At 38.5% G+C, this 26036-nt stretch overlaps 1 protein-coding gene across 15 annotated transcripts in view; it reads left to right on the top strand.

The window, feature by feature from the left end:
• Positions 1 to 26036, top strand: part of PPP2R2B (protein phosphatase 2 regulatory subunit Bbeta) — a 503044-nt gene that overhangs the window by 225690 nt on the left and 251318 nt on the right. For 3 of the 15 annotated variants that reach the window (XM_058439993.1, XM_058439995.1, XM_058439994.1), the window contains one exon: positions 3973 to 4057. The exons of the other annotated variants lie outside the window; for them this stretch is intronic. In XM_058439993.1, coding sequence (XP_058295976.1) covers positions 4021 to 4057 — 37 coding nt within the window. In that variant the 5' untranslated portion in view covers positions 3973 to 4020. The remainder of the gene's footprint in view (positions 1 to 3972; positions 4058 to 26036) is intronic. 15 annotated transcript variants of the gene reach the window in all.

Below are 26036 nucleotides of genomic sequence, written 5' to 3'. Positions count from 1 at the left end.
TGTCAGAGAAACATAGGAGAATACTACCATCCACTCATGAGATGATCTTGCTTTGGAAAGTGTGGTGCGTTTTCTGTGTCAAAGGCTTGATTTCCTTTCTTGGTTTCATGATCTAAGCGACCTCATGACCTCTGTTTTTGATATACTGAAAAGGGAACGTGGGTAAGATGGTCTAGAGCCAGAGTTTGAGTGATTAATCAAGCAATCAGTTCAAGCTACAACTAGCAACTTGAATGAGTGAATATGCTTTTCTAAATTTGATAGGCCCAGGGAAAATGTATACTTAAAATAGCATGATTGCTTTTGTTTTACCTGTTTGTGTGGACCTGTAAAACATTTTAAGATGAGAGCTATAAAAGGAAAAGCAGGATGGTGGTGTCACATCACAAAGCAATTTTAATCTGCTAGATAACTTGAGAGGAAACCATAGTCCAAGATAAAGGTAAAATCACTAGAAAAATTGTTTTCCTGATTTTTGTGTTTTTACTCATATCTTTTGATTGAACCTCTCCAATAAGATGTAAAAACACTTAATAGTGCTAAATACCATATTTTCTTCATCTCTCCAAGGTAAACTTCAGATAGAATTTCCTTTTTTTTCCCTACACAAAACTGTCCTTCATACTACCTCCTTTCCCTGATGTTCTAATCTAGAGATAGGCCACATTCTACTCTCTAATGTAGACAAGCAAGAGACTTGGCACCTTGAAATTTGAATAGAAACCCAAAGAGCCCATGTTGTTGAGCTGCTATTTATGTCCTGTTCGTTTACATGGTAGTTTTGTGATATTCCTTGTTGCTTTCACAGGAAGGTTTCTCAGGCTATTTCATACCAACATGAACTTATCTGGGGAGTTTGCCACGCTTACTGGCTCTTGACTCCCCCTTTTTTTTTAACTTTTATTTTAGGTTTAGAAGTACATGTGTAGGACTGTTAGATAGATAAGCTGCATGTCACAGAGGTTTGCAACATGCACATTATTTGGTTACCCAGGTAATAAATATCTTACTCGCTCTTAACCATCAAAACAACTGATGAAATAATTCAGTTGTCTTTGGCACTGCTGATAGTTTTCAACTCTAAAGAATTCCCCCTTCCCCTTGCTTTTAAATTAGTTCATCAATAAACCAACTTCACCAAACAGGTTGATACATTAGCAGCTAAATATTAGGCAAGGAAGGAGTTATGTAAAATAGTAATGTCATCTTATACTTGTGGGAGGGGTTTTGTATTTCTGCAAAGTATTTTCACAGCTCTTACCTACTCTGCACAACAAATATAAAGAGTAAATTTCCTTTATTCTCATTTTTTCAGTGAGAAAACTGAGATCCAGTGGAGTTAATCAACTTGCCTATGATCACATACCTAGTTTATGGTGGAGAAAAGACTGAGGTTTAGAGACTGATTCATAAAACTGAGCTCTTTCTATGATATCAGAATATCAGATAAATCAATAAACTAGATGAAATCTTACAGTCTTGGAAAAAAGTTCATCTGCTTGCTGACTCTCTGTAAGACATTGACCACTAACATTTGTAGAACAAGGTTCTTTGGGTGGAACAACTTGGTGTGCCTTACACCTTTGATTTTGGGACTTGGGCATGGGTTGTGTCTCATTCCTAAAGTCACTCATGGTTACTCTTGCCAAGTGGAAGAGTCTCTGGAACCACATTCCTGGAAAGTGGTGCAAGACTTAAAGCGCTAGGATTTGGTGATAATAAAGACCTAGAGAAGCCAATGGATTTAGTTCTGTGTCATGGCTGTATATTGTGCTCAAGTATCTAACTCACAGATATCTACCATTTGGAATGAGCAAGAAAATAGGTAAGAAAAACAATGGATTGATCATCACCAACACAATTCTGATGCCCAGAAACTCACATAAGGACAGGAAAACAACATTTACTGAGTACTATGTGTATTTTTTTGCCTCATTTCTATTTTATTATGTAAGCAGTGAAATCTTTGATAAGAAGTTGGGCTCATTACTTAAACCCTCTAACTGCAGTTGCCCCTATGTAAAGTTAAGACAATAGTAGTAACAACTTTCCATGGTTAATGTGAGGATTGAGATAATACTTGTACATGGCTAGTTCAGTCCCTGACACAGATTAAACATTCAATGAGTAGTTGGTTGTTTTTAGTAGTTTTAGAAGACTTCAGTGGTCATAAGTATTATTTGCACTGGACCACATACACTTTTACCCTCCCAACCCTAGAGTTTAGAATTACATGAAAAAAGTAGTCAAGAAAACAGACTCTGGAGATGACTGGGTTTGTATCCTGGCCCCACCACTTGCTAGTCCTTGGACAAGTTATTTAACCTCTCTAAGCCCAGGTGCTTCATCTGTAAAATGAAGATAACAATGCTTAACTTCATAAGGCTATTGTAAGTATTAAAAGTGATGGTGCCTGTAATGTGCTCAGGACAGTCCCAGGAACATAGTAGGTAGTAATTGCTAAATGTTAAGCTGTATTTTTATTAATGTTAGTACAGTTGGCTGGGCACGGTGGCTCATGCCTGTAATCCCAGCACTTTGGGAGGCCAAAGGCAGGTGGATCACCTGAGGTCGGGAGTTCGAGACCAGCCTGACCAACATGGAGAAACCCCGTCTCTACTAAAAATACAAAGTTAGCTAGGTGTGGTGGCACATGCCTGTAATCCCAGCTACTAGGGAGGCTGAGGCAGGAGAATTGCTTGAACCTGGGAGGTGGAGGTTGCGATGAGCCGAGATTGTGCCATTGCACTCCAGCCTGGGCAACAAGAGCAAAACTCCGTCTCAAAAAAAAATAGTACAGTTATGTATATGTCTTACAATATTACCGTTGGAAGACAGTTGTTTTGATTACAAAACAGAGGACAGATAAGTTAATACACTAACCTTAATCTTTGATCCAGTATCAGTACTGGCTGGTGGTGATTTGATCTCTTTTAAATAACAAACATAATCTGTTCGGTTGGATTCTTTTTCTGAATATGAAATGTAACATTGAGGAAACTAAAATTCATTATCTACTCCATGCACCATCAGCAGGATATTTAAGGGTAATAAATTTAAGATACTAAAAAATTAACAATAATGGACTAATTATGAGCCTTTTGTTCTATATTAGTGGTATGTTGAAGTTTCCCATTAAGGCCTAATTTTTTTTAATCTTACATGTTTATTTTGAATATTTCTTCTTATATTACCTTGTTCATAGTTTCTCATAGGATATAACCTCATACTTCCGAATGCTTGCAGAGAAATGGGGCCATTTCTAACGAGTGAGGTGACTTACTTCTGCTCCTGAATAGTTCCTATTGCACAAAAGTTGTTCTGCACCAGAGCATTCTCTCTTTCGCCCACTGCGCCTAGCCCTGCACCATAAAACCTTACCCCAAACGCTGAGTATCCTGTCCACAGGACCCTACTTTGGCTATATGAAGCCAGCTCTCCTAATCACTACAGCCTGTTCAAAACTCCCTAGATGCCATACAGCAGCTGTTTTCAAACTTTAACGTGCATTAGAATCACCTGATGTATTTGTTAAATACAAGCTTCCAGGCTCCACCTCCTCAAGCTTAGAATAGGTCTATAGGCCTGTGAGTTTGATTTTTTCAGTTTCCAGGCTCCACCTCCTCAAGCTTAGAATAGGTCTATAGGCCTGTGAGTTTGATTTTTTCAGTTTCCCAGGTAACCCTACTTCTGCTGATGATGATCAGGAGCAACACTTTGAGACCACAGCTCTATTTCTGTCTTCTCAATCGAGAAGGCAGTCCACTTCAGGTCGACAGGGCTGAGGCAAGGGAGCTTTTACAGTGTTGATTGTGTTAGCTTGTTAGCCTGGATTTTGACAGGCCTGGAGCAAAATCTCCCAAAGAGATGGTAGGGGGTGTGTGGAAAGTGTATAAATGCACCTGTATGTTACCAAAAGTTGAAGCGTCACTACCTCCTGGAGTCTGGATCTGAACCCCATGTTTGTCACAGGAGCCAAGGGAGAACCCAAGACAGAGAATAGTGGCACAATAATGAAGCATGAATTATCCAGATGAAAACACCTATGGAAATAAAGGTATTCGTATTATTATTTATACCTACTCTTTTTGATAAAGTAGCAGTATAGAAGTGTTAAATAGTTCCAATTGCTTAAAAGTTGTTCCGTGGGACACAATTTACATTTTTTAAATAGTTATTGTACATAGGAAGCATAGTTTGATTTATTGTTTTAAGAACAAGAACATATTTTGGCCAAATGTACATGGGGATGATATATTATAACTGGTTATAAAATTACCAGGAGAGAGAGTGTTAGCTAAACAAGAATAGAGCCTGCTTTATTGATGTTAGGTTTCTCGAATAAGCTAGAGAACAAAGTAGATATATTAACTGCTCAAACAAAGAAAAAGAGCTTGGTGTCAAGAGACAGAGAAAAAGAGCTTGGGGTCAAGAGGCAAAGAAAGACAATATGGGCATCTTACTTTGAATATAACGAAGAATAAAAGGTATCACTGAACAGGTAATTTCCAATGAGAAAATAGATCTAGAAATCACTGTGTAGGAAAAACAACTTCTCACCTGTATCAAATATTCTGAAGCCCTTTCATTATTAACTCCTAAGTAGTTGCACTTGATTTGGATGAAGTAGCATGAAGCCTTCTGCTAGGCTTTTTTATTCATTTCTCGATATAGCGTGTGGTGAGGCTTTAGCTTTACAGCCTCCACATTTGGCTAAATTTTGGGTTAATGGAAAATAAAATTTAATACAAAAGAACTGTATTTTGATTTAAGAAAGAGAATCATCAGAGATTCTCTTTAGAGGTGGAGTTTGTAACAGAGTTTTTATGAACTCTGAGACAGATCAAAGAGAACAACATTGAAAAGAGAAGAGCTCCCTTTAATAAAAGGAACGAAGGGGGAAAATGGCTCTAGATAAATATTTTATCATAGAGCTAATGAAATTTAAAAGGTGGTCACAGATCAAAAAGGGAAGAAAACAAAAAGCAGGTATGTGTGTATGTGTATGTATATTGTGTATGTGTCTGTATGCATATATGTTTGTGAATATTCTCCATCAGACTATGGATAAAGATGTGTGAGGCATTTGTGTCCTAAGGGAACTATGCAATGTTAGCATTATACATTTATATAGACTCTATGCAGGTGATATTTTTTCATGTGTTTTTATATAAAATAATAAGGGAGCCAGGTTTGTTTTTAAATAATGTTGGTGATGTGAGGTAGAGTTCAGCTCTTCCCTTGCTATTGAAAAATTACCTTTTGCTGTCTGGTCTATTTGAATAAAAGGCTTATATCTGTTGTAATTTCAAAGAATGATTTTTTTTCCTTCCTACCAACTAAGTAACACTTTCAGTGCATTCTAATATAATGTTGATTGGCGGTTTGAGTTTCATTTGTTTTGCCCTTGATGATGTTACTTTAACGAGATGAAACTGAGTAGCTTTGAGTGGATTTCCCTGGAGCGTCCAACTTTTATGCCCCCTATTCCTCCTCCAAGATGGAGGGAGAAAAAAAATGGAAGTATTTTGTTATTTGGTCAAATTTTATGACTTGTGTCATATCAGACTCAAAATTTCTAAAAACATAAAAACTGCGAGAGACAATTCAGAGTCCGAATTTTAAGAGCTTGTTCTGAAGAACAGCCAGGATAAATACGTGATTTTCACTGTGCCTTATCAAGTCCAAATGTTTCTGAAAAATCCCTTCAAAGTACAAAGACAGTGCCCTTCTCCAAATTTGGAGGGTTGGTGACTATATAAGCCTTGTGCATAGCTTAGTGATAAGTGTGAGGTACAAGGTGAGTGTGTGTGTATACACACGTGCCTGTGTTTTAATAGAATGTAAGAGTCACTTCAAGGTGTCATTTTCACAAGTTTAGTTACTTTCTTCAGAAATTGAATCTATTAGAATCTGGTTAAGACTGCCTTGATGAAAAGAGGTTGGTCAACGGGTACAAATATACGGTTATATAAAAGGTATAAATTCTAATGTTTGATAGAGTACAGTGACTGTAGTTAGCAACAATGTATTGCATATTTCAAAGAAGCTAGAAGAGAGAATTTGAAATGTTCCCAACACATAGAAATAATAAATACTCAAGGTGATAGATAACCCGAATACCATAACTTGATCATTATACATTCTATGCATGTAATAAAATATCACATGTACCCCATAAATATGTAACGTATTATGTATTTTAAAAATTGCCTTGAATTTCTGACATGAGATTATCATTATTATTTAAGAGCAGTATAAGACATGAAGCCATGTAAGTTTCTCTCTGATTTTCTAAAATCCATTCCAGTGTGAAATAATAATTTAATGTGTGTCAGCAGATTGGGAATGAAGAGTCTGGCATCCATCCTTTTACTTATTAAGTATTTATTGTGCATTTACTATGTGTCTGGTGCTGTACTCGGTGCTAGGGATGCAAAGGTTTAGTATATAGACCTGGTCTCTACTGTTAAGGATCTTGTAGTTTAGTAGGGGACACATACAAGACAACAAGGAATTATAATGCAGAATGAGAGGTTCTCTGACGGAGGAAGTACAAGAGAATGTGAAATGACATAAGAGGGCTCAGAGCAGGGCTCATGAGGAAGCAGATGGCTAAACTGAGACCTGAAGGATGAGGAGGAGGGAAGAAGAATGAAAAGTATTCCAAGCAAGAAGAATGGTAGTCAAGACAATGGTTAGTCCCACCTTGGTTATTTAGTAATTGGGTGACTTCAGGAAAAAGTCTGTCTTAGATATTTTATCTTCCTTATTCTATGGAAGATGGAGATGGTGGCCATAGTGGATACTGCTGCTGGTGGAAAAAAACATGATAGCAGTTAATATTTATTTAGCACTAGTTATGTGCCATGTAGTGTACTAAGCCCCTTACATGCATTAGTTACTCATCTAGGGTTTTGAAATCACCTTTTGAGGTAGGCATCATTATTATCTGTTTCACAGATGAGCAAAGAGAAGCTCAGAAAGGTTAAGAAACTTGCTCAAAGTCACTTTATTAGCAGTAGAAAAGCCAGGATTTGAAAACAGACAAGTTTAACTTAGAACCTGTGTTTTGCACCATTAATATACTATTCATAATATAACTTTCATAAGCTGATATAGAGATGAGCAGGATAATGGATTAAAAGGACTTTTTAAACTACATGGAACTCTATACTATCTTTATGCATTTTAAACTGCGGCATGAATCACATGGTTGGTAGCTAGTCCAGAATAAAAAGTAAAAATGATTGCAGCCTTATATGGGCTGCCATTTCTTGATTTGTTAGCCATGCCTCTAATTCTATGGCCTCAACACATTAGTAGTCAAAGGTGGCATTTCCTAGGGGACATTTTTTTGAAGCAACAGACCATTAGATAAGATGAACCATGGGTTTGTTCCTAAATGGCAACTGCTATGTTAGAAAGTTCTCAAACATTCCTGAGATCTTTAATCTCTGTTAATCTCTCCATGCCCCTCTGTGACTGCTCAGCACAAAATGAAATGGAGGCTTGGCAATTATCCAATTCCTTTGAAGAATCTTGCCTCTTAATGCTGATAATCCGAAGCTCCAATTGCACTTTTAAAGATTCTAGATTACCAGGTTCACTCAGGTATACATACTCTACTCTGCCTCCACTTTTTTGCCAAATAGACCTTTTTCCTGTCACTTCTATGTTTCTGATAATTCTCAATGGGCTCCCTGCATTTATCAGGACTCTAATCAGCCATCGTATTGTGAACGTAGTACTGTCTATACTATTGTCGCATAAGCAGGTTCATGTTGCTGGCCAACACATTAGCAGTCATTGGGAATTGTTGAGAATGTTTGGAGAGAGGTGGTCACACAATCTTTTGGCACAAAGAGCATGTCTCCACTACAAAGGCAAAGACTGGTTCTACAGTAGGCGGAACCACAGTGAACCAAAATAGTGAATTATTCTGCATCATAGTTCAATTCCAGAGGCTAATTGTTAATTTAAGTCCTGTTTGTGGCCTAATAACAGGGTTTCCTTTTGGAAACTTGACTGAGCTAGTGTGAAAGGCAAGACCGTTACTTAGATATACTAGTGAAATGCAAACAGTTTCACATATTAATGGTCACTAATGACCTGTAATCAGGCTATGATTTGTTAGGTTAAAAACAAAGGCATGATTAGTTTATGTGTTCAGGAGTGTTAACAGAGGGCTTTGTCAATCTGCAGATTGTTCGTCTCCATTGGAGACAGTAGGCTGGAGCGTTCCTCTTGAGCTGTGGCATTTGAGGACTGCATTTTCTTTTCTTGAGATTCTCCCAGCTTCCTGTTCCCTCATAAGCCTGCAGGCTTAATCAAAATGGAACGAAGAGGATGCTGTTATTGGTCCCCTTTCTCTGTGGCTTTGGTTTTTGATAAGTGAGCCACTTTAATTTTAATTTTTTTCTTTCAGCTCCACTCTGGTCTCATGCTTCAAATAGCTAATTTTCTCAAAGCATCACCATTTCTTCAGCAAACATTTAACACATAATTGAGGTCAAATTATGCTCCAAATGCTATTCTAGACCTGAAGGATTTTAGTGATTATCAAGAGAGTCCTGACCCAGTCTGAAAAATTTACAACGTCTCCACAGGTGTCGTAAGATTTTCTGTACCACTAACAACTGCTTGTAAACTTATCACTAAAAAAAAAAATGAAGACTCTCTTGAAATGAAACAGCTGCTCTGTTGAGATACGCATCTTAGAGAGCAAGGCACTTTGATCTTTTGGGGTGCGTCGAAGCTGACAATAGAGATTTTGAGGTGTTATAGTGACTCCTTAGAAAAGGTATACCCTGTGTTTTGCCTACACTTATTTAATTTGAGAAAATGAGTATATTTAAATTCTTATAGGAAACCATGGCATTAAAACAGAAAATTCTTTACTCCTTCATCAAGTAAAAAGAAAAGACTGTGATCTACCTGGTACCACGAAGCAATAAGGATGCAGGTTATCCCAGTGAGGCATTTGGATCACTTATAATCATGATGCAGCAATGGGCATGATCTCACTCACATGGAACATGATCTCTTTCCTTGTTAGCACTAATAGCAATCAGCAATCGTTTTATTTACTCATGTGTGTGTTGGTTATCCTCTCTTCTTGAAGGTAAGCACCTGTCTCTCTTGCCTAGTGTGTATCCTAGGCTCTAACACAGTGCCTGGAATCTAGTAAATATGCTCAGTAAATATTTGTTGAATGTTTAATGAAATCCAAGGCCAATGATGAGAGCTTGGGCCCAATAGTAGCATTTGAGATATTGTGAAATAAAGAAAAATTACTTAATAAACAGATCTCTGAGGGACAGGATTAGGAGATCATCGGCACCATTGTGAACCTTTACTGCGTGAGATTGTTTCTTCATGTTCTCTTATGTCCACTACTATGTAATATTGAATAATATTCATTTTGATATGATAAAAAGGACCTCATGCTTATTTGGAAACTACCAAACCTGGCAATGATATTTATTATACTCATCCTTGGGGTGACCAATCAAATTTATTATGTGAAATGACATATTCTTCTGAATCCAAAGAGGACTTTAATATTCTGGAAAGTCTTTACAGTGGTATGGATAGATTGCATGGTCACTTTTCAGTCATTTACTTGATAGATGTTTATTGGGCACTTACTGTGTGCCAGCTATGGGGTTAGGTACCAGGAATATGGAGTGACAAGGCCCTCTGGGGAAATATATTAATAAAGAATAATAAAGATAAATGTACAATTGCAACCGTGCAAGCACTCTCAAGGAAGAGTTAGTGGTACTCTGAGAGTGTGTAATAACAGGATTATTGGACCCAGACAGGGAAGGCTTCCCTGGTGAAAGAATAATTGCTAAATCTGAAAGTCATAATAAGAGTTAGCTATGTGGAAGAGGAGATGGGAAGATGACCCAGGCAGGGAGAACCGCATGTACAAAGTCTGTATGGTAGTAGCAGTAGAGAGAGTGTGTGTTCAAAGAAGTGAAAGGTGGCCAGTGTGGCTTAAGTTCCCACAGGGTGGACATTAGACAGAAGCCACATCTTGCAGTCTTGCAAAAGTATATGAGCCATTTTTGCTTTTTATTTTAGGAGTAACAGGAAACCATTAAAATATTTAAATGTGGGGAAGATTGGGGAAAGTGACGAGGTTTCCTTTTCAAAAATACTATTCTGGCTGCGGTGCAAAGAATAGGTTGGAAAGAGTCTAGAATAGATTTAAAGAGACACGTGACTTATTCACATGAAACTGACACAAAATGTACATAATACATGCCCACGTGAAGCAGTCCCTGCATAAAGCATGTACCCTGGCAAAAGATTCAAGATGAGCTCCTCCATGGTATAATTCAGAACTCTTCAAATTCCTCTGTGTCACCCACATACACTTACCCAGACATAAATTAGCATCATTAATGCAGAGTGTCACATTAGAGCCCAGTTACACTTCCAGCTGATGCATCACTTTAGCACCTTTCCCTTTGTACTTTACCCTCCACCTTCAAAGGCTGTTCTCAGGTCTTATTTTCCTTCCTAGAAGTGTGAGATTGGTTTTTCTGCTGTGCTATTGGAGTGATCCTCCACTTAGACTCTAATCTGCCATGGCTTTGTGCCTGTTTGTCAGGAACTTTGAGGATGTATTAAGACATTATACAGGGTAGAAGCTCTATTTTGACAATGATTATGCCTATTATCTATTTTAATAAATGTAAATTGCTGTGGAGAAACAAACCATTTTATGCCACTTGAATCCTTTTCAAGGAAGCCTGAATCCTTTTTGCATGGCTTAGATGTATTACTGTCATTTTCCCTTCACTGGGTTGAATAAAAGCACTTAAATCAGACCTTTGTTAGTGCACCCTCTTGTACTGTTTGCCCTAATAAATTGTTGTGATTTTAGTCTTTGAAATTTGTATTTTGTAACATTTGCAAATTTATCTGTAGTCCCTTCCAGAATTGAGATTATGGGGTAAATTCAACAGTAAGTCAACATGTACATTATATGTGCCAAGCACTATACTTGGGATTCAGCAGTGACTAAAGCACTAATTCTGCCTTTAAGAAGCTTACAGTCAGTTCTCACTAGTGGAGTGAGAATTTACAGATAAGTAAGAGGAGGATGTTAGAATGCTACATGTGGTAGTGAGTTAAAATTAGAGATATCAACAAGAACCCCTGCCTAACTTTATATATTCACAAGTGACTACATATAGAAATACTTATGTAGATATGCATAGGGTTGTATGCACACATATTTCTTTCTGTGTCAGCTGAGAGGGCCTAAAAGAAATGGCATCCCAGTAGCAACTAGCACCCAGATCTTGATTTCTAAAACCATTATTTAATAAAAGGAACCAGGAATTCTTGGAGAAATATCTGATGCTACTACTAGCAAAGGAAGTATATGAGTCTGGAGCCTCTTATACAGAAAGTAAAGAAGTACTGAAAAAAAAGGAAAAAAGCCTGCACTGACGGAGGTATGTCAAAAGGACACAGAAATCAACTGGAAGAGCTCCGAATGGCCAAAGTGGAACAGTCTGAGCAATAAAATATAGCATTGAATTACATCCCAAAGTATAAAATCAATATGTGTAAATTCATACTGGTATAAGTAAATGATTGAATACATAGGAGAGAAGGAGAAAATCTCCCATGCAGAACTCCAAATAAATGTGCAGATGATATACCCTCAAGGAAGACAGCAAGTTGGCATAGCTCCCTACTCCTTAAGGGTGAGCTGTACATCATGACTTCTTTCTAAGAGTGCAGAGTGCAGTTTGGAGGAGAGGGGAGTAACTTTACAGTGGAGAAACATGACAAACATTTCTTCAGCCGGGTGATCAAGTCCAACATGAAAATAAGGCATGTTGATAGTAGGTACCTTTGATTGATGTGATAGGATGGAAATGGCACTTTATCTCTGTGGTCTTCAATCACGAGGAAAACATCAAATAAATTCCACTGGAGGAGCATCCTACAGTATACCTCACTTCTATTCCTCAAAACTGTCAAGATCATCAAAGGTAAGGTAAGTCTGAGAAACTGCCACAGCCTCAAGGAGCCTGAGGAGCCATGACAACTAAGTGTAATGTACTATCCTGCGTAGGATCCTAGAGTAGAAAAAGGACATTAGAAAACTAAGCAAATCTGAATGAACTATGGACTTTGGTTAATGATAACATATCAATATTGCTTCATTACTTATACAAATGTACCACACTAACATAAGATACTCACAATAGGAGAAATCCTGCAAGAGATATAGAAGAGTTCTCTGTACTATCTGTTCCATTTTTCTGTCAATCTAAATCTATTTTTTAAAATAAAATCTATTAATAAGATTAAAAAAAAAACTAAAGAATAAGAAACATACAGTCTAGTGGGGGAGCCAGTAAGTTGGTAGGCAATTGTAACACAGGTAAAATGATGGAGTATGGACAGCTCTTGGGAAAAACATGATGTGGCATCTAACTTGTCTTTTAAATCCTGATTTGACAACTTTGGGAAAATGCCTTAAACTTGCTGAGCTTTTGTTTCCTCATCTCTAAAATGGTGATAACACTTGCACAAGTCATCATAGGCTGCCAAGCCAAGCCACAGGAGCTCGTATCCCCTGCTATGGGGCTGGGTGATTTACTAAATCCATCTGGGCTTTAGTTCCCCATCAGTGAATGGGATAATAAGAGAATAATATAATAGGAAAATAATAAATACCTACCTTAGGGAGTTTTTCTGAAGCCTGATAAAATATATTTAAAGTACTTGGAACAAGTCTTGGCACACAGGACTTAAATGCTGCTGCTGCTGTCTGCTCACAGGTTTGTGGTGAGGATTCAGAGGGAGAATTGTGGAGAGTGCTTAGTGCATGCCTAGGTTTGGGCATGTGGCTTGTGTTCTACATCCACCACCAACAGAGCACAAGCCCCGTGGTGGGTTCCTGGAGGCCAGGAGATGTTTTCCTTCGCAAGGCAGGCACCTATGTACCAGAGACACCTGCTACTTCTAACCTTAAGCTGAGAATAGAATAGAAGTTGACCAGATAAAAGGAGAGTAATGGATATGGGTTCTGTAAAAGGAACAAAATCCAAAAACCAAAAGAAGCATGGCACCTTTACAGAACAGCAGAGTTCAGAATGACTGGAGTGAGGAGCCTAAGAGGAGTAGGAAGTAGGAAGAGGAGGAAGTAAGTCTATTATGTCAGGAATTAAAGGCTGAATTGAAGATTTGAACTTTATCCTGGGGTTAGTGGACAACTACAGGCAGGTCAAGCAAGAAGGCAACATGTAAGACTTTTACACTGTCTATTGTTGGAAAACAATGGGATAGAGGTAGAAGACCAGTTAGGAAGCTACTTCAGTCATACAGATCAGTTGAGAGATTACGGTGGCCTAGATGATGATAGTTGCTCTGGAAGTAGAATTAAAGGATTTCAACAGTAGCATAAATAATGATTCTAAAATTATATGAAGGTATTTTCCCACCCAACAGTCTGATGTTTTATAGTTTATGATACTTGAACAATGTTCTAAGATCTGCATGAGATAAGAATACTGTAGAATAACATAAGAATTTAAGGCAGTGGCTTTGAGACTTCTAATTATTTTTCACCTCCAATATATACCATTATAGGCAGGTTTAAGACAAAGTCATAAGGATTAAAATCAGATTAACTCTGAAATGATGAGAGAATAGAGGAATATTCTAGACCAGCATCATTCAATAGAAATCTAACATAAGCCACATATGTAATTTTAATTTTTTAGTAGCTACTTTAAAAAAAACAGATAAAATTAATTTTTTTTTTTTTTTTTTGAGACAGAGTCTCTCTCTGTCACCCAGACTCGAGTGCAGTGGCATGATCTAGGCTCACTGCAACTTCCACCTCCCAGGTTCAAGCGATTCTCCTGCCTCAGCTTCCTGAGTATCTGGGGTTACAGGCACATGCCACCATGCCCAGCTAATTTTTGTATTTTTAGTAGAGACGGGGTTTCACCATGTTGGTCAGGCTGGTCTCAAACTCCTGACCTCATGATCCACCCGTCTCGGCCTCCCAAAGTGCTGGGATTACAGGCGTGAGCCACTGTGCCCAACTTTTATTATTATTTTTTGAAATGGAGTCTCACTCTGTTGCCCAGGCTGGAGTGTGGTGGCGCAATCTTGGCGCACTGTAACCTCTGCCTCCCAGGTTCAAGTGACTCTCCTGCCTCAGCCTCCTGAGTAGCTAGGATTACAGGTGCACACCACCACGCCCAGCTAATTTTTGTATTTCTTGTAGAGATGGGTTTTGCTTTGTTGCCCAGACTGGTCACAAACTCCTGGGCTCAAGCAATCCACCCACCTCAGCCTCCCAAAGTGCTGGGTTTACAGGCATGAGCCACTGCACCCGGCCAGAAAAAAATTATTTTAATATTTTAATCCAATGTATCAAAAATATTATTTTAATATCTAATCAAAATGACAATTATGAGATGTTACATTCTTTTTCTCATATTGTCTTCAGAACTCAGTGTGTATTTTACACTTATGGCACATTGAATTCAGACTGGTGTCATTTCAAGTGAGCAATAGTGGCCCGTGGTTAGTGGCTACTGTGTTGCACAGTGCAGGTCTGGAGCTCCCAAAGTTAGTCAAAATTAGTTTAGACTTACATTTGCTGCAGGAATTCTTTTTTAAAACAAGTTAGTCAGCATTCCTATTCTAGCACATGCACATGGGAAACAGAATTTAGTGTACGTACTCAAATTGCCTATTTCACTCCATGTATATTTTTCGTGCACTCACTGTGTGGTCATGGAGCATCAACTACGTTAGCCTGAGTGATGGTTCACACACTGGAGCTCTAATCATGAGCTGACCATGCACAGTGTCTGTCCTTCAGCTTATGCCTTTATGGAGGAGACGTGAATAAAACAGAAAATGAAATAGTCATAAATTGGCCAGGCGTGGTGGCTCACGCCTGTAATCCCAGCACTTTGGGAGGCCGAGGCGGGTGGATCACAAGGTCAGGAGATCGAGACCATCCTGGCTAACACGGTGAAACCCCATCTCTACTAAAAGTACAAAAAAATAGCCGGGTGTGGTGGCAGGTGCCTGTAGTCCCAGCTACTCAGAAGGCTGAGGCAGGAGAATGGTGTGAACCCGGGAGGTGGAGCTTGCAGTGAGCCAAGAGTGTGCCACTGCACTCCAGCCTGGGCAACAGAGTGAGACTCCATCTCACAAAAAAAAAAAAAAAAGGAAAGAAAAAGAAAAGAAATAGTCATAAATTATGCTATGATGAAAACAAAAGAGGAGTTGAGATACTGGATAACGATGAGATGGCTTTAGATGATTTCAGTTGAGATGACATAAGCTGGGAGATAAAGAATGACAATGAGCCAGCCATACAAGAATTGGTGGGAAAGCTAATCAAGTAGAAGAAACAGCATGTCCAAGAGCCCTGAGGCTTGTCGCATGTGCAAAGAATCAAAAAGTGAGCATGGCTGAAAGCTGGTGAGGGAAGGGGAGAGAGTGGTGTGAGATGAAGTGGCCAAAAGTGGGATCTCATGGACTTTGCAAGCCATGGAATGGAGGTGGAATGTTACTCTAAGGGCTCGGAAATCTACAGAGCTATAGGGGAAGGGGCTTCTTGATTAGGAAGACTGCCTTAACCTCAGGTCACTGTGTAGGCTAAAGGTAAAAATGCAATAAGTGAAAGTTGGAAGAAAGTTCTGCAACCTCACAGGTTATTGAGAGAAAGATAGAATAAGGTAGTGAAAGTTCTGGAATGACAACATATTGATCTATAGATGCAAAGTGCTGGAAAGAAAGAAAGAAAGGGGGTTGCTAAACCCAGCTGGCTTTGTTGAGCTGCTCTTTGTAAAGGAAGTGAATACTTTCAGTGTGCAGGGTGCTTTCTGCATGGAATCTTAAATTTGTTTTCAAAAAACTAAGTTGCACAGAATGGATCTGGGCATGCAGGTCTTCTGCCCTATCTGTGGTTTCTGGTTTTCCAGATAAATGGTTGGCTGTTCCTGAAATGAATGCTCACAGGTGCATGATGACATCTTGCTGAGGGTCCTGCCAACAGTTTGTGTAGGTGGAGAAAGAGCAAGAATCCAAGGAAGCTAGGAGAGAAGACAGCCTTTTATTTGTCTGGCATTTTGGATGTTTCATTATATTTTTGAAATCATTATCTCAGGGTCATGATAACTCTGTAAGATAGAAGAAGCAAGTAGAACCATTCCCAAGTTATAGAAGAATAAACTGAGGGTTTGAGAAGTGAAGGGTTAGTTTGTGGCCAAAATAGACAGTGAGATGATATCATCTAATTTGTACTTTTTTCTCTTGTGTGAGAGAACACCTGTGACTATTCTAATCCTACACTAATCTGTTACAAATCCCCTGTTTTAGCAATGTATAAAGTAATGTCTAAGCTCATTGGGAATAAGTTCCCTTTGGGGCTGTTTGAAACCTTATCTACTCTATCACTGCAGGGTAAAGAGAGGGTGGAGTTGTTTTATATTATACATTATTGGTAAAGCAATTTGATTGTAAGCTTCCAAGTAACTGGGTTTATGTACTTCACCTTGTATAGTGCTCAGTAGGCTACAATGATACTCACAAAGTGTTATTAGATATTGAAAAAACGATGTAATCAAGACCCAAATTGATCATTATTCACTGGTCCTGGCACCTGGATAATTTTAAAGGTTTTTGAGGCAGAGTTTCGCCCTCGTTGCCCAGGCTGGAGTGCAATGGCGCCATCTCAGCTCACTGCAACCTCCGCCTCCCAGGTTCAAGAGATTCTGCTGCCTCAGCCTCCCGAGGAGCTGGGATTACAGGCATGCGCCATCACTCCTGGCTAATTTTGTACTTTTAGTAGAGATGGAGTTTCTCCATGTTGGTCAGGCTAGTCTCAAAATCCCGACGTGAGATGATCCACCCGCCTTGGCCTCCCAAAGTGCTGGGATTACAGGCATGAGCCACCACGCCCAGCCAATTTTAAAGTATTAGAACAGAAGAAAATCTGCATTTAAAAATTATTTTAATATAATTTACTAACTGAGACTGTCGGAGACAAAATTTCTAACAGTATTTAGTTGTTATTAGCAGATAAGGAGGCCGTTATCCTTAGCAAACTAATGCAGGAACAGAAAACCAAATACGGCATGTTCTCACTTGTAAGTGGGAGCTAAATGATGAGAACACACAGATACATAGAGAGGAACAACACACACTGGGGCCTACCAGAGGAGGAGAGGTAAAGTTAGATGACCAGGAAAAATAATGAATGGATACCAAGCTTAATACCTGGGTGATGAAATAATCTGTATAACAAACCCCCATGGCACATGTTTCTCTATGTAAAAAACTTGCGCATCCTGCACATGTACCCCTGAACTTGTGAAAAAAAAGCATGGAGATATTTTTTTCAAGTGTGTCTTTTTTTTTTTTCCTTTTTCTTGAATTATCGTTAGAGTATGGTTATTTGGAAATGAAATAAATAGCAAGTTGACCGTGGTACATTTAGAATATAGGCTCTTATACTTTTGGGGATGTGTGGGGGTGGGAAGGAATTTGATTAAAGCTCTGGCTCCTCTCCATAGGGGTCGGGGGGAGAATTTGAAGAAAGCCGTAAATGTACAGCAGGCCATATAATTTTGGACTATGAATTCCCATGAAGTTGATTCCTCAGTGGCTGATCAAGCACTTCAGATTGAAGAAGGTAAAGGTTGGAGTGAACAAATGTACACAACTTAACTGAAGATAAATGTGCAGTACTTTAAGGGGGGGATGTTGTATTCCATGCCAAGAATGGAATGTGGTTGTTTTGGCTTCACAGTGATGTGGCTAGGGATTATGGATGAATCCCTGTCTCAGAGGACTCACCTCTGAAGTTTGCCCAGTCTAAGTACAATTTAAAATTTTAAAAGATTTCTGATATCAAATCTCTTTTTTCTTTATTTTTTCATTATGCTTTAAATTCTGGGATACATGTGCAGAACGTGCAGATTTGTTGCATAGGTATACATGTGCCATGGTGGTTTGCTGCACCCATCAACCCGTCATCTATATTAGGTATTTCTCCTAATGCTATCCCTTCCCTAGCTCCCCACCCCCCAACAGGCCCTGGTGTGTGATATTCCCCTCCCTGTGTTCATATGTTCTCATTGTTCAACTCCCACTTATGAGTGAGAACATGCAGTGTTTGGTTTTCTGTTCTTGTGTTAGTTTACTGAGAATGATGGTTTCCAGCTTCATCTATGCCCCTGCAAAGGACAAGAACTCATCCATTTTAATGGCTGCATAGTGTTCCATGGTATATATGTGCCACATTTTCTTTATCTCCCATTTCTGGGTAGTAAGAGGGGAAGCATCCGCTGTCTGGGTTGTGATTATGTCTTGCCCATAGGGAAGTTTGGGAGGTAGGAGTGAGGAATTTTCACAATCAGAAAATACAAATAGTGCATTTTCTCCCTCTTTTCCTTTATTTCTCTTCTTTCTTTTGTGTGTATGTGAGGCAGTGGAAGCTAGTTGGACTGAACAGCTTCTTTAAAAACTCTACAAAGATATAAAAACCAATTACCTTTTACCCAAGAGTAGTTCATGCTGCCTTTTGGATGAGATGAGACCCAAGTAAAATTTGTACTAGTGAATAATGAAGCAGTTCATGCAGAACTGCATGCATTCAGAAAGAGAAGGCATTATTATAGCTGGCTTCTGCTTTGAGTTTTTGTGCATTTGATCTTTATGCACAAGAATAACAGCAGACATTGAATAATCCTCCATAAGCTTCAAGTGTCTCGGCTCAAATTCCACTTTTTTCCCAAAAAGCCTCCTTGACTTTGTTACCTCTCCTGAATCCCTACATTAGAGACTCTAGTTCAAAATTTAATGCTTGTAATACAGCATATTGGCCACTAATGTTTAATAGATATTTGTCTTGTTTCATCTCTTTGTTTAGCCTCCCTAACGGTAGATGTTATGTCTCCCTTCCTACAGAGTAAGCTCTATCAGATTAAGGACATGTTTGTTTCTTCTATTACTGTAATACAATCACAATGTCTCACACATTACAGACAATGAATAGGTTGTTTTTGAATGAGTGGTTCTGATACTTCAGCATCATTTATAGCTTTGATTTCTGTGCTACATATGCTATACTTGCTGGCTGGTAATTAAAATGAAAAGCAGTTTATTTTGTTTTGTATAAAAACAAATCAGAGTCAAAATAGAACTATTTGAATGGGGCAGTATCTGAGTCTGATTTTTTGAAGTCTGCCTGTCACAGCTGATGGACCTCCAAACCCCTTTGGGTATTTTAGGAGTGTCTAGATATGTGGAACTGTCTGTTGATTTTATTTTTAGTTATGTACTAGGGCTGTGCTTTTAAATCACAATTTGACTCAAAGGAGAGATTAATTTGGTTATTCTGAAGGCAAGGAAAAGAAACTAAGATTTATTAAGCAACTACTGTAATCTAGGCACTGGGCTTTATAACTTTAGATATATTATTTCATATAAGAGCCCTGCATATAGTATTATATTTTCTTTTCGATGTAAAAAAAAAGATTCCAAGGGGTAACTAACTTACTTGGACTTTAAGCTCTGTAAGGACAAAGTGCTTGGCACAGAGGAGTCACTCAATTAAATGTTTGTTATGTATATTCAAAGGTACTCAATCAGGCAGCAATTGACAAGCCTGCATTTGAACCCAAAGCTGTTGGTACTTAAAGCCCATCCTCTTTTCACTACCGCTGCTCCTTTAAATAGAAATTCTCATAGAAAAAAACAGAATCAACATAATTAACTTTTCATTTTAGCTCTTTGCTCTTTTAGCTCAGCTACACAAGACTCAAGTTTTCAACATTTGGCCTCAAACATCATTTTCCTCTGTTTGTACTATTTGCCCAGAGATGATGCTAAAGATACACTTGACTTCCTGGCAACAACTCAGAACAATTGTGTTAGAACATGTTCTTCCTCATACCCTAAGGAGGTAAAAATAAATGTTTGGAAAGAAGGATGAATAAAATTGTAGAAATGGTGACATTGTTTGCATTCTATTCTCTGCCCCTTTAGAAAGGCAGGGGAGTCGTGGTGTCCAAACACAGCCAAGAAGTCAGCAAGTTAGAACTTCATCATGTTTTTATCATTCCAGTTTTCAGACTTGTTTGTAATGTAAAGCTGACTCTCCAAGTTGCTGATAATTTTTTGGGATGGTCAGCAGATTTAGCAAGTCCATTTCTTAAGTAAAAATAAGATAATATTAAATTTCATAGGGCCAAGACCTGGTTCTTACACTTACCTCCCAGATGACACAAAAACATGATTTTCAATTTTTTGGAAACTGCATATACATTTTATTTTTTTGAGATGGGATTTTGCTCGTCACCCAGGCTGGAGTACAATGGCTCAATCTCAGCTTACTGCAACCTCTGTCTCCCAGGCTCAAGCGATTCTCCTGCCCCAGCCTCCCGAGTAGCTGGGATTAGAGGCACATGCCACCATGCCCGGCTAATTCTGTATTTTTAGTAAAGACAAGGTTTCACCACGTTGCCCAGGCTGGTCTGAAACTCCTGAACTTAGGTGATCTGCCTGCTTCAGCCTCCCAAAGTGCTGGGATTACAGGTGTGAGCCACTGCGCCTCCGGCCGCATATACATTTTAGGACTCAGTTTGAATCCATATTTATTTGACTTGAGTATTGCATAAGTAATATTTGCCTTCCTGCCACCCCCACAAGATCGAATAGACTAGGTAGGCACATGATATCTGAATGAAGAAGAGTATTTTAGGAAGGCACAATTAGAACAAGCTTCTAACTGGAAGTTATAGGAAGGAAGGTTGGAAATCAGTATGTGGACGAATTTTCTAGTGTTCAGCCTATCAAAAAGTGGCAGGGACTGTCTTGGGAGATGGTTTTCTCACAGGGAGGAAGGACATTCACTTTTCAGAAATGTTAAAGAGGCTGTAATGAGGAAGACTGGGCTAAACCTCTAATGCTGCTTCTGACTTCCCAAAATACCCTTTGCCTTGGGAAGGTAGTCATTTGTTTTTGTTTCTTATTTCAAGAAAACCTTGTCAGAAGAAACAGAAGAGAGGTCCAAGGTATAATATATGAGGAGCTATTTAAGATTTGATGGACAAATTAGTACTTATTAATCATAAATGTGTTAGCATATCACTTTCTTAACTCACTGCTGTAGCTCACCCTTCTGTCTAGTCTATCCTCATTCCTCTTTTTGTATGTTCTCTGTCCCATTCCTCTCTCCCTTCCTTCTTTCTTTCTTTCTTTCTTTCTTTCTTTCTTTCTTTCTTTCTTTCTTTCTTTTCTTTCTTTCTTTCTTTTAGGTGGAAGCTTACTCTGTCGCCCAGGCAGGAGTGCAGTGGCACAATCTTGGCTCAATGCAATCTCCACCTCCCAGGTTCAAGAGATTCTCCTGCCTCAGCCTCCCAAGTAACTGGGATTACAGGCACCCACCACCATGCCCGGCTAATTTTGTATTTTTAGTAGAGACAGGGTTCCACCATGTTGGCCAGACTGGTCTTGAACTCCTGACCTCAAGTGATCCACCCGCCTTGGCCTCCCAAAGTGCTGGCATTACAGGTGTGAGCCCGGCCTCCCTTCCTTCCTTCTAAGTCTGTAACCTTGGGAAATCCCCTAACCACCCTGTACTTCACATTTCTCTCTTATAAAATGGTGATGTTAGTAGCTCCTTGAAAGTTTATCACAATATAAGTATTAGAGACTATATGCAAATACCAACACAGGATCTGCCAAGCTGTAGGTAACTAATTTTTAAATTCTTCTTTCATTTATTCATTCAACATATAAAGATTTCTTTAACACCATAGGACAGGGGCATATGGGGCTCACTGTTAGGAATATGAACACAGAGCCTACTTACCAGGGGCTCATAAAATAGTATGAGAAGAAAGACACTGCCATGTAGATCATGGTGCTAGGGAACAAACATGCCCCAGAACTCAGCTCAGATTCCCAGGTCCCTCCTAAATCAGTTTCTCTGATACCATTCGTCTCTACCTTCATCAATTTTAGAAGCAATTGTTCCCCCTTTTGAACTTCCTAAGATGTGTGAGTCTTGTGCATGTGAAATGTTGCTATTTCATTTGAGATGTGCTGCAAGTGTAAAGTACACAGCAGATTTAGAAGACTTAGTACAAAAAAATATATAAAATATCTCAACAATAATGTTTTGATATTGATTACATGTGGAAATGGTATTTTCAATACACTGAGTTTGAGAAAATGTATTATTAAAATTAATTTTACCTTTTTTTCACTTTTTAATGTGGCTGCTAGAAAATCTTAAACCACATATGTGTCTCACATTTTATTTCTATTGAACAGTGCTGTCCTAGTACTTCACTGTGCCACCTTATGACCACATCACTTTCTTCTCCCATCCCCATACAACTAATATACTATACAGATGCTCTTCAACTTACCACAGGTTTGTACCCTGATAAACCCATCATTAAGTTGAAAATATCTTAAGTCAAAAAATGCATTTAATACACATAATCTACTGAAAATCATAACTAAGCCTAGCCTACTTTAAATGGGCTCAGAACAATTTACATTAGACTACAACTCATCTACTACAAAATCATCTCATGCAAAGCCTTTTTTAAAGTTAGAATAGCTCATGTAACTTATTGAATACTGTACTGAAAGTGAAAAAACAATGATTGTGTGGATACTCGAAGTACATTTTCCACTGAATGTGTACCACTTTTGCATCATGGTAAAGTTGAAAAATCCTAAATCAAATCACCATAAGTCAAGACTGTCTGTACTTGTGGATTATTTTTCCTTCTAAATTTTACACTCTTCCGGGATACTATTTATCATTATTATTGATGCTGCTAGTTGTTGGTGTAGCACCTAAAACCAAGTCTTCAATACATATTTGTTGAATGAACGAATGAATGGATGGACAGGAGCTGTTTTCTGAGGTATTAGCAACTTCAGAGGAATATAATCTTCCAATGATTTTGATGCAGAAGGCAAGTTCCATGGCTGCAAATTGTCAAAAAGTCAACTTCTTTCACCAAGATAGTATGCCCATTACATTAAAAAGATCTAGCCAGAAAGTTAATCAATATGTCCTAAGACTACATCTGTGTCTGTAGCTATCTCTCTGAACTTTGGCAATGACTTGTTTCTACAAAGAACGGTTCTCAGAGTTCCACAAATGTTTGCATTTTGAAAATGACACAGACCAGGTTATTCATTAGGCAAAGCCACAGAACCTCAAAGTCTCTGCCTCTCTGAAAGCTGAGTCCAGACACGGAGAGCAGCAGTTGCTAAAGTATTCATCCCAGAAAAGCAGGCAAACAGCATTCTTCCAGGAGCTGAGGTGGGTCAGCTCAACTTTACAAAATACAAGTGGCGTCCAGTTCATTGAAATTTGGGACAGTGCCATCTCTCAATCTGACTCAGCACCTTAAACAAAAGAAGTGAGAAAATAAATGCAATTCTTGCCGTCCATCCCAGTACTGAAGAGCCTTGAGAAGAGTGTGGTGAGCCACAGCCAAACTGTATATTGTAAGTGGTTTCTCAGGAGTTTATACTCCAAGTAGGTGGGGGATGTGTGTGTGGTAAGGATGGGGAGTGAGGTAGAATTTTTTTCAAACATTGGAAAATGTAACCAGTGACATATCAACTATAATAGATTTGTTGGCAGCTGCATGGGGAGGGGATAGTAGGCAGAATTACTCTGAAGACCTTATAGGGAATTTTGTTATAATTTAGCAGAATGATAACATAAAGTAATATTTATTGAATATTTATTATGTGTCAGATATATTATGTGAATTATTACATGTATATATCACCAACAACCCAATGCGGTTGGTGGTGTCATCATCACCTTCTTACAAATAATGGAACTCAGGCTTCGGAAAATTTCATAATTGGTCCCATAGCTTAAATCGGTGGAACTGGGATGCCAACCCACATCATTAGGCTCTAATTAGCATAATGTCCAAGATGTCTTTGACGCAGAATTAGTAGCATCTGTTTTCTTTACGATAAAGTAGTTTCTGGTTAACAACATTAAGAGGAGGGAACATTGCCAGCCTTATTTACAAATGATGAATCCTTTACTGATATCTGTACAGTACAGTGTAAGCTGGAGAGGAAGCGGAGAGGAAGCGTGGGATAGTGGGAGATGGTTGGGCTGGCTCTGGAACCTGGGTCTCTCTGGCCCAGGCGCTGTGGCTACATTTTTTGGCTTCTGTTTCTTCATCAGACTGTGAGAGCTGGAATACACTGAGTTCTAAGGTTTTATGCAGTGTTCTAATTTTCTGAGACTTGCAAACCTGAGGAAAAGGAGGGGTGTGAAGCAGTGATCTTTCCGCCCCAAGTTCAGTATGGACAGGTGACAAACCAAAGATGTACATGTTTGCTAGAACTCAACGTGCTTCATGAGGATGGGGCCCAGGCCAACTCACCTGCTGAAGTGGGCTCTGTGCTTCCTCATAAAGTGGTAGATTAGGAAATCAAATCACTCCCTGAAATTTCTGATTTAACTTGGCCATATTTCATAATTTCAGTATGTTTCTTGATGTATTTTTGAGGAAATATTTTAATATTTTCCCTCAAAATATAAGTGAAAAAATAATATAATACATTGTTTATTATTACATTGAATTATTCTTAAGTCATCAAAATTTTTCTGCTAGGGTGTAACTACAAGTGAAAAAATAGATCCTCATAAATCTTCGAGATTATCTTTCATTATGATTTCTGAAATCCACTTTTAACACACAGTCCATGCACCTGTTTGTTCATCATAGGACTATTCACAGTAGTAAAGACCCAGAGTCAATCTAGGTGCCCATTAGTGGTGGACTGGACTAAAAAAATGTGGTACATTTACACTCTGGAATATAATACAGCCATAAAAAAGAATGAAATCATGTCCTTTGTGGCAATGTGGATGCAGCTAGAGGCCATTATCCTAAGCCAACTAATGCAGGAACAGAAAATCAAATACTGAATGTTCTTACTTATAGGTGGAGCTAAACATTGAATACACATGGAAACAAAAGAGGGGAAAAATAGACACTGAGGACTGCTTGAAAGGGAAGGATGGAAAGAGGGTATGGATTGGAAGGCTACATAGTGGGTGCTATCCTCACTACTTGGGTGACGGGATCGTATATCAAGTCTCAGCAACACACAATGTACTCATGTAACAAACCTGCATGTGTACTCCCAGAACATAAACTTAAAGAAAAAAACGACAAAACACAATCCAAGTACTCTGACCTTTCATAAAAATAATAAAGATGTATGACTTTTCATATGGGAAATGCAGTCATTATCACTCAGAGCACCAATTAGTGTTGTGATCCTTGATAACTGAACCTGAATGACAAAGATGCTAGATGAGTTGAGACAAGTGAAATATTTATAGCTAAACCAAAACAAAAGTCATTTGATATAATTCAACTTGCCAAGAAAGGCAGTGTAAAGGAGTGTTTAAGACTTTTGATTCTTGATTCAGACAAAACAATTCTAAACTCCAGTTCTGCCACTAACTAGTTGTTAGTTAGTCGTTGACTAACTCTAGTCAAGTCACCCATTCTATCAGAATGTCATTGTTCTCCTCTACATAAAACATGAGTAATAATAATGGTACTTACCTCCATGGACTTACTATGAGAATGAAATGGATTATATATATAAAGCACCTAGGACCTTGTCTAGTATGGTGTATGCCCTCAATACATGTTACTATTTCTATTGTTAGAAGATAAGTAATTTATCATAAATAACAAGTATCCTTTTTAGCATTCAAGGTATCATAAAATTATATTTTTCAAAAAAATTATTAGACCATCCATAGTTTAATGTAATTGGAGAAGCAGTAAGAGCATTTGCCAAGGACATTTTAGAGCCATGTTAGCTAACTCCTAGGATGTGCATGGAAGTGGCAGTCCCTTCTTAATCATAAAGAGATAACCTGATTCACATGATGAGTTATCTTTAATTTCCCTGCAGTGTTATGTGAAAATAAATAC

Source organism: Hylobates moloch, unplaced genomic scaffold, assembly GCF_009828535.3.
Source record: "Hylobates moloch isolate HMO894 unplaced genomic scaffold, HMol_V3 SCAFFOLD_6, whole genome shotgun sequence".
Taxonomy (NCBI): Eukaryota; Metazoa; Chordata; class Mammalia; order Primates; family Hylobatidae; genus Hylobates; species Hylobates moloch.
The sequence above is the reverse complement of the archived record's forward strand: the minus strand, read 5'-3'. Positions and strand labels throughout refer to the sequence as shown.